At 46.9% G+C, this 12,136-nt stretch overlaps 2 protein-coding genes across 7 annotated transcripts in view; both read right to left on the minus strand.

Annotated features, from left to right (window-relative positions):
* LOC124018723 (ADP-ribosylation factor-like protein 13B) overlaps nucleotides 1-8,825 on the minus strand; it is a 43,737-nt gene extending 34,912 nt beyond the window's left edge. The window contains exon 1 of one of the 6 annotated variants that reach the window (XR_006835662.1): nucleotides 7,964-8,824. Coding sequence is in view for 4 of the 6 variants with exons in the window: in XM_046334079.1 (XP_046190035.1) it covers nucleotides 7,964-8,022 (59 nt within the window). In the remaining 2 variants the exon portion in view is untranslated. Of the gene's footprint in view, nucleotides 1-7,963 lie in introns of all 6 variants that reach the window. The other 5 variants (XR_006835661.1, XM_046334079.1, XM_046334080.1 and 2 more) reach the window with 5 other exon arrangements.
* A 1,212-nt stretch (nucleotides 8,826-10,037) lies between these two features.
* On the minus strand, nucleotides 10,038-12,132 carry LOC124018716 (collagen alpha-1(III) chain-like). Its single transcript, XM_046334067.1, has 3 exons — nucleotides 11,051-12,132; nucleotides 10,923-10,960; nucleotides 10,038-10,054 (listed from the first exon to the last, which is right to left on the minus strand). The coding sequence occupies exons 1-3, from the start codon at nucleotides 12,130-12,132 to the stop codon at nucleotides 10,038-10,040; spliced, it is 1,137 nt and encodes a 378-aa protein (XP_046190023.1).
* Between the last annotated feature and the right edge of the window lie 4 nt (nucleotides 12,133-12,136).

Below are 12,136 nucleotides of genomic sequence, written 5' to 3' on the forward strand. Positions count from 1 at the left end.
ACCCAGAGAGCACTGACCACAACACCCCCACTCTACAGACCCAGAGAGACAACCCTCCACCACTGACCCAGAAGGCCACCCCCACTCTACAGACCCAGAGAGCACTGACCACAACACCCCCACTCTACAGACCCAGCCCTCCCCCAACTGGTCAGGTCGGCCCCTCCCAACTGACCCAGGCCGGCCCCTCCCCCAACTGTTCCGGCCCCTCCCCCAACACTCCCCCAACACCCCTCTACAGACCAGAGAGCCCTGAGAACAGGCCCCCTCCACAGACCCAGGAGCTCCCCCAACTGTTCACCAACTGTTCAGCCCCTCCCCACTGTTCAGGAACACCCCCTCCCTACAGACCCAGAGACTGACCAGAACACCCCCACTGTACAGACCCAGAGAGCACTGTTCACCAGCCCCTCCCCCACTGTACAGACCCAGAGTCGGCTCCACCAACTGTTCAGAACACCCCCAACTGTTCAGACCCAGGTCGGCCCCTCCACCAACTGTTCAGGTCGGCCCCTCCACCAACTGCAGAGCCTTCAGAACACCCCCACTCTACAGACCCCCCAGAACACCCCCACTCTACAGACCCAGTCGAACCCTCCACCAACTGTTCAGAACGCCCCCTCCACCAACTGTTTCCAGCAGTTCAGGATTAGCTCCAGGGACTGTTCAGGTCGGCCCCTCCACAGTGGGACACGTGCCCCTCCACCAACTGTTGTCTGTTTCAGCCCCTCCACCACTGTTCAGGTCGGCCCCTCCACCAAAGGTCGGCCCCTCCCCCAACTGTTCAGGCCGTCAGGTCGGCCCCTACACCAACTGTTCAGGTCGGCCCCTCCACCAACTGTTCAGGCCGGCCCCTCCACCCCTCGGCCCCTCCCCCAACTGTTCAGGCCGGCCCCTCCCCAACTGTTCAGGCCGGCCCCTCCACCAACTGTTCAGGCCGGCCCCTCCACCAACTGTTCAGGCCGGCCCCTCCCCCAACTGTTCAGGCCGTCAGGCCGGCCCCTCCCCAACTGTTCAGGCCGTCAGGTCGGCCCCTCCCCCAACTGTTCAGGGCCGGCCCCTCCCCCAACTGTTCAGGTTCAGGTCGGCCCCTCCCCAACTGTTCAGGTGGGACCAACTGTTTCGGCCCCTCCCCAACTGTTCAGGCCGTCAGGCCCCTCCCCAACTGTTCAGGTCGGCCCCTCCCCCAACTGTTCAGGTCGGCCCCTCCACCAACTGTTCAGGTCGGCCCCTCCACCAACTGTTCAGGTCGGCCCCTCCACCAACTGTTCAGGTCGTCAGGTCGGCCCCTCCCCCAACTGTTCAGGTCGGCCCCTCCCCCAACTGTTCAGGTCGGCCCCTCCCCCAACTGTTCAGGCCGTCAGGTCGGCCCCTCCACCAACTGTTCAGGTCGTCAGGCCGACCCCTCCACCAACTGTTCAGGTCGGCCCCTCCCCCAACTGTTCAGGCCGTCAGGTCGGCCCCTCCACCAACTGTTCAGGTCGTCAGGTCGGCCCCTCCCCCAACTGTTCAGGTCGGCCCCTCCACCAACTGTTCAGGTCGGCCCCTCCCCCAACTGTTCAGGTCGGCCCCTCCACCAACTGTTCAGGCCGTCAGGTCGGCCCCTCCCCCAACTGTTCAGGTCGGCCCCTCCCCCAACTGTTCAGGTCGGCCCCTCCACCAACTGTTCAGGCCGTCAGGTCGGCCCCTCCCCAACTGTTCAGGCCCCTCCCCAACTGTTCAGGTCGGCCCCTCCCCCAACTGTTCAGGCCGTCAGGTCGGCCCCTCCACCAACTGTTTCAGGGCCCCTCCACCAACTGTTCAGGTCGGCCCCTCCCCCAACTGTTCAGGCCGTCAGGTCGGCCCCTCCACCAACTGTTCAGGTCGTCAGGTCGGCCCCTCCCCCAACTGTTCAGGTCGGCCCCTCCACCAACTGTTCAGGTCGGCCCCTCCCCCAACTGTTCAGGTCGGCCCCTCCCCCAACTGTTCAGGTCGGCCCCTCCCCCAACTGTTCAGGTCGGCCCCTCCCCCAACTGTTCAGGTCGGCCCCTCCACCAACTGTTCAGGCCGTCAGGTCGGCCCCTCCCCAACTGTTCAGGTCGGCCCCTCCCCCAACTGTTCAGGTCGGCCCCTCCCCCAACTGTTCAGGCCGTCAGGTCGGCCCCTCCCCCAACTGTTCAGGCCGGCCCCTCCACCAACTGTTCAGGCCGTCAGGGCCCCTCCCCAACTGTTCAGGCCCAGGTCGGCCCCTCCCCCAACTGTTCAGGCCGTCAGGTCGGCCCCTCCCCAACTGTTCAGGCCGTCAGGTCGGCCCCTCCCCCAACTGTTCAGGTTCAGGTCGGCCCCTCCCCCAACTGTTCAGGCCTTCCTCCACCAACTCATGCTGTTCACCAGATAAACCCACCCACCCCAAAGGTTTTGTGCCATAAATGCTAACATCAGAGACATTGACTTACATTGGTTTTGTGCTGTAAACGCTAACAAGTGTGTTATTAAACCTACTCCTGTCTATACAGAAATAAATACAATACTTCTAAATTAGGCGACTAAAGTGTGATTTTGGCCACAGGGGATCATTAGCTTCTTTAATGAAGGAAAGTTGTGGATCGTTTTGAAGTGGCATTGCCTACAGTCGGGAGGAAAAGGTGGTGTTGTGCAATACGGGCTGATTTACTGTTGAGTTGCGACTGTCTGAAAAGTAAAGAAGAGATTCTGATAATGTCTCCAGTCATATAAACTGTAGTAGAATTGCATGAAATGTGTTGATAAAAAGCAACAACAAAAAAATCTCCCTTAGCCTATAGCAGAAACGTAGCCTATAGCCCAGAAAAGCCTATAGCCTATAGCCTATAGCAGAAACGTAGCCTATAGCCTATAGCCTATAGCAGAAACGTAGCCTATAGCCTATAGCAGAAACGTAGCCTATAGCAGAAACGTAGCCTATAGCAGAAACGTAGCCTATAGCAGAAACGTAGCCTATAGCCTATAGCTGAAACGTAGCCTATAGCCTATAGCAGAAACGTAGCCTATAGCCTATAGCAGAAACGTAGCCTATAGCCTATAGCAGAAACGTAGCCTATAGCCTATAGCAGAAACGTAGCCTATAGCAGTTCAGGCCTATAGCAGAAACGTAGCCTATAGCCTATAGCAGAAACGTAGCCTATAGCCTATAGCAGAAACGTAGCCTATAGCAGAAACGTAGCCTATAGCAGAAACGTAGCCTATAGCAGAAACGTAGCCTATAGCCTATAGCAGAAACGTAGCCTATAGCAGAAACGTAGCCTATAGCAGAAACGTAGCCTATAGCCTATAGCAGAAACGTAGCCTATAGCCTATAGCAGAAACGTAGCCTATAGCAGAAACGTAGCCTATAGCCTATAGCAGGCCTAGAGCCTAAAGCAGAAACGTAGCCTATAGCAGAAACGTAGCCTATAGCCTATAGCAGAAACGTAGCCTATAGCCTATAGCAGAAACGTAGCCTATAGCAGAAACGTAGCCTATAGCCTATAGCCTATAGCAGAAACGTAGCCTATAGCCTATAGCAGAAACGTAGCCTATAGCCTATAGCAGAAACGTAGCCTATAGCAGAAACGTAGCCTATAGCAGAAACGTAGCCTATAGCAGAAACGTGGCCTATAGCAGAAACAGAGCCTATAGCAGTAGCCTATAGCCTATAGCAGAAACGTAGCCTATAGCCTAAAGCAGAAACGTAGCCTATAGCCTAAAGCAGAAACGTAGCCTATAGCAGAAACGTAGCCTATAGCAGAAACGTAGCCTATAGCAGAAACGTAGCCTATAGCCTATAGCAGAAACGTAGCCTATAGCCTATAGCAGAAACGTAGCCTATAGCCTATAGCAGAAACGTAGCCTATAGCCTATAGCAGAAACGTAGCCTATAGCAGAAACGTAGCCTATAGCCTATAGCAGAAACGTAGCCTATAGCCTATAGCAGAAACGTAGCCTATAGCCTATAGCAGAAACGTAGCCTATAGCCTAGCAGAAACGTAGCCTATAGCAGAAACATAGCCTATAGCAGAAACGTAGCCTATAGCAGAAACGTAGCCTATAGCCTATAGCAGAAACGTAGCCTATAGCCTATAGCAGAAACGTAGCCTATAGCCTATAGCAGAAACGTAGCCTATAGCCTATAGCAGAAACGTAGCCTATAGCCTATAGCAGAAACGTAGCCTAGAGCCTAAAGCAGAAACGTAGCCTATAGCAGAAACGTAGCCTATAGCCTATAGCAGAAACGTAGCCTATAGCATAAACGTAGCCTATAGCAGAAACGTAGCCTATAGCAGAAACGTAGCCTATAGCAGAAACGTAGCCTATATCCTATAGCAGAAACGTAGCCTATAGCAGAAACGCAGCCTATAGCCTATAGCAGAAACGTAGCCTATAGCCTATAGCAGAAACGTAGCCTATAGCCTAAAGCAGAAACGTAGCCTATAGCCTATAGCAGAAACGTAGCCTATAGCCTATAGCAGAAACGTAGCCTATAGCCTAAAGCAGAAACGTAGCCTATAGCAGAAACGTAGCCTATAGCCTATAGCATAAACGTAGCCTATAGCATAAACGTAGCCTATAGCCTATAGCAGAAACGCAGCCTATAGCAGAAACGTAGCCTATAGCCTATAGCAGAAACGTAGCCTATAGCCTATAGCAGAAACGTAGCCTATAGCCTATAGCAGAAACGTAGCCTATAGCCTAAAGCAGAAACGTAGCCTATAGCCTATAGCAGAAACGTAGCCTATAGCCTAAAGCAGAAACGTAGCCTATAGCAGAAACGTAGCCTATAGCCTATAGCATAAACGTAGCCTATAGCATAAACGTAGCCTATAGCCTGGCCTATAGCAGAAACGTAGCCTATAGCCTATAGCAGAAACGTAGCCTATAGCCTATAGCCTATAGCAGAAACGTAGCCTATAGCCTATAGCAGAAACGTAGCCTATAGCAGAAACGTAGCCTATAGCCTATAGCAGAAACGTAGCCTATAGCCTATAGCAGAAACGTAGCCTATAGCCTATAGCAGAAACGCCTATAGCCTATAGCAGAAACGTAGCCTATAGCCTATAGCAGAAATAGCCTATAGCAGAAACGTAGCCTAGCCTAGCAGAAACGTAGCCTATAGCCTATAGCAGAAACGTAGCCTATAGCCTAAAGCAGAAACGTAGCCTATAGCAGAAACGTAGCCTATAGCCCATAGCATAAACGTAGCCTATAGCATAAAGGTAGCCTATAGCATAAACGTAGCCTATAGCAGAAACGTAGCCTATAGCAGAAACGTAGCCTATATCCTACAGCAGAAACGTAGCCTATAGCCTATAGCAGAAACGTCGCCTATAGCCTATAGCAGAAACGTAGCCTATAGCCTATAGCAGAAACGTAGCCTATAGCCTAAAGCAGAAACGTAGCCTATAGCCTATAGCAGAAACGTAGCCTATAGCCTATAGCAGAAACGTAGCCTATAGCCTAAAGCAGAAACGTAGCCTATAGCAGAAACGTAGCCTATAGCCTATAGCATAAACGTAGCCTATAGCATAAACGTAGCCTATAGCAGAAACGTAGCCTATAGCAGAAAAGCCTATATATAAACGTAGCCTATAGCATAAACGTAGCCTATAGCAGAAACGTAGCCTATATCCTATAGCAGAAACGTAGCCTATAGCAGAAACGTAGCCTATAGCAGAAACGTAGCCTATATCCTATAGCAGAAACGTAGCCTATAGCAGAAACGTAGCCTATATCCTATAGCAGAAACGTAGCCTATAGCAGAAACGTAGGCTATATCCTATAGCAGAAACGTAGCCTATATCCTATAGCAGAAACGTAGCCTATAGCAGAAACGTAGCCTATAGCAGAAACGTAGCCTATAGCAGAAACGTAGCCTATAGCCTATAGCAGAAACGTAGCCTATAGCAGAAACGTAGCCTAAAGCAGAAACGTAGCCTATAGCAGAAACGTAGCCTATAGCAGAAACGTAGCCTAGCCTATAGCAGAAACGTAGCCTATAGCAGAAACGTAGCCTAAAGCAGAAACGTAGCCTATAGCAGAAACGTAGCCTATAGCAGAAACGTAGCCTATAGCCTATAGCAGAAACGTAGCCTATAGCAGAAACGTAGCCTATAGCCTATAGCAGAAACGTAGCCTATAGCAGAAACGTAGCCTATATCCTATAGCAGAAACGTAGCCTATAGCAGAAACGTAGCCTATATCCTATAGCAGAAACGTAGCCTATAGCAGAAACGTAGCCTATATCCTATAGCAGAAACGTAGCCTATAGCAGAATCCTATAGCAGAAACGTAGCCTATAGCAGAAACGTAGCCTATATCCTATAGCAGAAACGTAGCCTATAGCAGAAACGTAGCCTATATCCTATAGCAGAAACGTAGCCTATAGCAGAAACGTAGCTTATAGCAGAAACGTAGCCTATATCCTATAGCAGAAACGTAGCCTATAGCAGAAACGTAGCCTATAGCAGAAACGTAGCCTATAGCAGAAACGTAGCCTATAGCAGAAACGTAGCCTAAAGCAGGGATCATCAACAAGATTCAGCTGAGGGACGCTGTTTTTTCTGGAGCGGATGGTCGGGGGGCCTGAACATAATTACAAATCATGTGTAGACTGCAAATTGATTACAAGAAGCCCAAACAGATATGTTTGACTAAACTAATAATTTCAAACGGTGATTACATTTGTATAGGATCATGTGTCTCTCTATTATGGTGGGAATAATTGGAAACATATTCCTTAAATAAAAAATGACTTGGAGCCGATTTCCTGGGTGTTTTTACAGTCTTATGTCCAACAATGGAGGGGGACAAATTCTAAGAATTTGGGGGGCCAAATAAAACCACCTTCCAGCCGCAAATTGGGGAACCCGGGCCTATAACCTCGGCCTACTCCACAACTGTACACTGTCAGCCATGCGTTGAACCTTTTGTTTTTTTGCCAACAGTGATTGGGTTATATTATCAGCCTAAATTATGACTATCCAATCTACTCATCACATTATCTTACATCAGTATGCTTGTAAGTCGCTCTGGATAAGAGCGTCTGCTGAATGACTTAAAAATGTAAACGTAATGTAATGCAAATGTAATGTAAATGTAATGTAAATGTAAATGTAATGCAAATGTAATGTAAATGTAATGCAAATGTAATGTAAATGTAATGTAAATGTAATGATGCTACGAATGCTTATTAATAATTAAAAAAGTGCATTTTTATAGTGAAAATAAGCTTCCCCCAAACTTGAAACTCACACACTGCCTACGACCCTGTGCCTTTATCACGGTCAACAACACACCTATATGTTATATTAAGAATAGGCGTGTCATGAAATCAAACAGAATGAAAGAGAACATACAGAATAACAGCCGTGGGGTTTATGCCTTTTTAATCCGGCCCCCGGAGAGAGGGGGGGTACTTCTGCAGTTTTAAGGAGTGACAGCTGCCAAAAGTGGCTGTAGTTTAGCACCTTAGTCACTGGTTACATGACTACCCGGTAATCAGGCAGCAGCATGCTATAAACCACACATCTCTGTTGGGTGATATATAGCGAACAAGACATTCTATGAAATCACAGATTCTGACATGGGGTGAACTGGGTGGATGGCTGGCAGCACTGGTACCTCATTCACAAATCAAATTTAAATACATAACCAGACAATTTAACTTCCGTTAGCTAACGAGTCAGATTTTTTATTTAACCTTTATTTAACCAGGTAGAGTTCTTTATTTAACCAGGAGTTTTTATTTATTTAACCTTTATTTAACTAGGTAGGCTAGTTATTTAACCAGGTAGGTTGAGAACACCTTTATTTAACCAGGTAGGCCAGTTGAGAACACCTTTATTTAACCAGGTAAACCAGTTGAGAACAAGTTCTCATTTACAACTGCGACCTGGCCAAGATAAAGCAAAGCAGTTCGACACAAACAACAACACAGAGTTACACATGGGATGATACTTCATGCACTCACCTTGCGGGCTGCCGCCAGCGTTTCAACCAGTTGCAACAATTCGCCATCAGACTAAACATTGCTGTCCAAACTCAGATAATTGTCGGAAAAGATTCATGTAGCAGCGATTCTGAATGGATCAAATGCCTCTATTCGGCATTTCAGCTCATTGTCACCATACAGCTGCATGAGTTCGGCCTATAGGGGCCAATAACAGTGCCATCGTCGGATTGTCAAACTAAAAACACTAGCCACAGCTCGTACTAGTGAGTGTACATGCTGTTTCTCTAACTATATCATTGTGTTTACTTTACCTACCTACACAAATTAGCTAGCTAGAACAAAGTGTTAAAACTATTTAAAAGCAATATAACACATTGGCCAGCTTGTAACGTTAGCTAGAACTAGCTAATAACATTAGCAGGTAAATTTCCTTGCTAAACTACACTAGAAAACTATTATTTTATGTTAAAAGTATTTTTCACAAACTGCTAAGATAGCGGCTAGACAATGTTAACATGCTAGGCTAACCTAGCTAGCAATACAATGTAGCTAGCTAACGTTATAGTTAGCGAAACTAGCTATAGCATACAATTTAGGCGCTGCTAGCGACCTGAGCTAGTTTTACGTACAGCTGGCGTTGTCAGATAAAACAAAACAACAACAAAAGTAAAAGGTAATATTTCTTTGTAAAGATCTGTTCAGTGAGAAAAAAAATATTTCTGGTATCCGTTATTTTTTTGTGTGTTTTTACGACCGTTGTCGTGTTCGGCTGCTATGGCAACAAGAGCCGTGGGGTGACGTCATCATCAGTGGTCGAGAAATCAGGCACCCCCTCTTTTAGTGGACGTTCCTAGATACCACAGCCACAAAGTTATAATTATGGCTAAACTCTTTTTACTATTCCTACAATTTCTTAAAATCTGGGTTTAAACATAACCTTAAGCACACTGCTAACCTTATGCTTAAACCTTTAAATGAAGTCTAAAAAAAAAATGCTTTGTGGCTGTCCTTCTGTAGCTCAGTTGGTAGAGCATGGCGCTTGTAACGCCAGGGTAGTGGGTTCGATCCCCGGGACCACCCATACGTAGAATGTATGCACACATGACTGTAAGTCGCTTTGGATAAAAGCGTCTGCTAAATGGCATTTATTATTATATTTAGTGACAATCATTACTGTAAAAGTCTGCACCAGCACCTTCTGTGGACAAAGCGTGGAACTACACGGGTCTAATAAATATGACCAGTGTTCTGGCTTTAACAGAAATCCTTAAATCTATTGACGCACCCCTCGTGTCAATCTTTTTCTACTGTATACTTGACTTGTTAATTGTTTACTCCATGTGTAACTCTGTGTTGTCTGTTCACACTGCTGTGCTTTATCTTGGCCAGGTCGCAGTTGTAAATGAGAACTTGTTCTCAACTAGCCTACCTGGTTAAATAAAAGGTGAAATAAAAAAAAAAAAATCTGCCTGTATGTGTCTTCCACATCTGTGGTGGAAGGTGGCCCGAGCTACAGTGGTTAGACCATGAGACAAACATGTTTGTATCGTCTGAACGGTTTGGCCTAAAGAAAATAATAATATGACCACTCTATGGAAAGATGACTCATGACGGCGTCATGGGACTTGTTTGAAGGTAACCCATGCAAATGAATGGAAGTAGTTGTGCCAACAGAAATATGGGGTTAAATATGTGTCCAAAAAAAACAAATATATATTCCTGAGCTTTCTTAGATCTCCTAGATATACAAATAAACACTTCAAAACCTTAAACATTATTCCACTATCTTTTTTGAGATTTATGTGTTATTCAAATCGGTTTGTGTGGGCTATATTAGTAAAGACCAAATTCACTATTTTATCTATTTTTTGTTTTTATATACAGAAAAAAAGGGGGTCCTAAAAATTCTAAATGAACCATGGAATAAGCATGTTAAAACAAGTCCGTATGTTAACGGTCACCTGAAATGTCAAACTAAAAATAAAATATAATAAAAATAAACTAAACTAAGTGACTGATGTACATAAAACCCCATGGCATCAGAAATAACTAGCAGTCAATTTACCCACGATACATTACGGTATCGATCCACTCAAACACAGCTAATGCCTTTTGAGAAGGGAGGCAAGGAGAGGAAGATTACAAGGAATTAATGAAAGATGAATTGAGGGAGAAAAATAAAGAGGGCCCACCCCACAGTGATCACACCTTGACACAGTTCTTCCCCACCTTATGCATGGCCTGGTAACTCTTGATAAATAAAAAAAAGACTCGGCCGACTTATACCAGTTTAATAACATGTGTTTTTATGATTTTACACCAAGAACTTGCTGATATACAAACCCGTTTCAAAACACCCAGTAAATAATAAGCCATTCGAACTCGTCACATATTTACAGGAGCCAAATAGAAAAACCCCATGTGAATAATACATTACACCTGCTGCCACTGTTCTGTTGGGTTCAGTAGAACAGTCAGTCACTACCTGGTGGGCTGCTGCCTCTGTTCTGTTGGGTTCAGTAGAACAGCCAGTCACTACCTGGTGGGCTGCCGCCTCTGTTCTGTTGGGTTCAGTAGAACAGTCAGTCACTACCTGGTGGGCTGCCGCCTCTGTTCTGTTGGGTTCAGTAGAACAGTCAGTCACTACCTGGTGGGCTGCTGCCTCTGTTCTGTTGGGTTCAGTAGAACAGTCAGTCACTACCTGGTGGGCTGCCGCCTCTGTTCTGTTGGGTTCAGTAGAACAGTCAGTCACTACCTGGTGGGCTGCTGCCTCTGTTCTGTTGGGTTCAGTAGAACAGTCAGTCACTACCTGGTGGGCTGCTGCCTCTGTTCTGTTGGGTTCAGTAGAACAGTCAGTCACTACCTGGTGGGCTGCTGCTGACATCACAATAGATATTTCTCTTTAAAAATAAAAAATAAAAAAAGGAAGTGATGTCAGACAGATGGGGCAGATTAATACATGTAACAAGTTCATAACCTCTTTTATAAAATATGAGTCCCAAGTAGCACCCTGGTCTACTCCTTATAGTTAACCCAAATAATAATATGAGTCCCAAGTAGCACCCTGGCCTATTCCTTATAGTTAACCCAAATGGGGCCCCTGGCCTATTCCTTATAGTTAACCCAAATGGGGCCCCTGGCCTATTCCTTATAGTTAACCCAAATGGGGCCCCTGGCCTATTCCTTATAGTTAACCCAAATGGGGCCCCTGGCCTATTCCTTATAGTTAACCCAAATGGGGCCCCTGGCCTATTCCTTATAGTTAACCCAAATGGGGCCCCTGGCCTATTCCTTATAGTTAACCCAAATGGGGCCCCTGGCCTATTCCTTATAGTTAACCCAAATGGGGCCCCTGGCCTATTCCTTATAGTTAACCCAAATGGGGCCCCTGGTCTATTCCTTATAGTTAACCCAAATGGGGCCCCTGGCCTACTCCTTATAGTTAACCCAAATGGGGCCCCTGGCCTATTCCTTATAGTTAACCCAAATGGGGCCCCTGGTCTATTCCTTATAGTTAACACAAATGGGGCCCCTGGTCTATTCCTTATAGTTAACCCAAATGGGGCCCCTGGCCTACTCCTTATAGTTAACCCAAATGGGGCCCCTGGTCTATTCCGTATAGTTAACCCAAATGGGGCCCCTGGCCTACTCCTTATAGTTAACCCAAATGGGGCCCCTGGCCTACTCCTTACAGTTAACCCAAATGGGGCCCCTGGCCTACTCCTTATAGTTAACCCAAATGGGGCACCTGGCCTACTCCTTATAGTTAACCCAAATGGGGCCCCTGGCCTACTCCTTATAGTTAACCCAAATGGGGCCCCTGGCCTACTCCTTATAGTTAACCCAAATGGGGCCCCTGGCCTACTCCTCATAGTTAACCCAAATGGGGCCCCTGGCCTACTCCTCATAGTTAACCCAAATGGGGCCCCTGGCCTACTCCTTATAGTTAACCCAAATGGGGCCCCTGGCCTATTCCTTATAGTTAACCCAAATGGGGCCCCTGGCCTATTCCTTATAGTTAACCCAAATGGGGCCCCTGGCCCCAAGTAGTACACAAGGAACCGTTTGGGACAGGGACGTACATTGAACAACAGCTGACAGCATAGTTCTGGTTGTGTGGAGACCGACTGACATCGCGTCAACTCATCCCAGACAGATATACAAAGAGTGAAACTTAAAATGTGCATTAAA

The sequence above is a fragment of the Oncorhynchus gorbuscha genome, unplaced genomic scaffold (assembly GCF_021184085.1).
Source record: "Oncorhynchus gorbuscha isolate QuinsamMale2020 ecotype Even-year unplaced genomic scaffold, OgorEven_v1.0 Un_scaffold_572, whole genome shotgun sequence".
Classification (NCBI taxonomy): Eukaryota; Metazoa; Chordata; class Actinopteri; order Salmoniformes; family Salmonidae; genus Oncorhynchus; species Oncorhynchus gorbuscha.

Bases quoted from the DNA above. Each gene is read 5' to 3' on its own strand.
- LOC124018716 (XM_046334067.1), bottom strand. From the start codon at position 12,132: ATGCACATTTTAAGTTTCACTCTTTGTATATCTGTCTGGGATGAGTTG. The intron at 10,961-11,050 runs GCCAGGGGCCCC...TATAAGGAGTAG, and splicing joins GGGTTAACTATAAGGAATAG to ACCAGGGTGCTACTTGGGAC.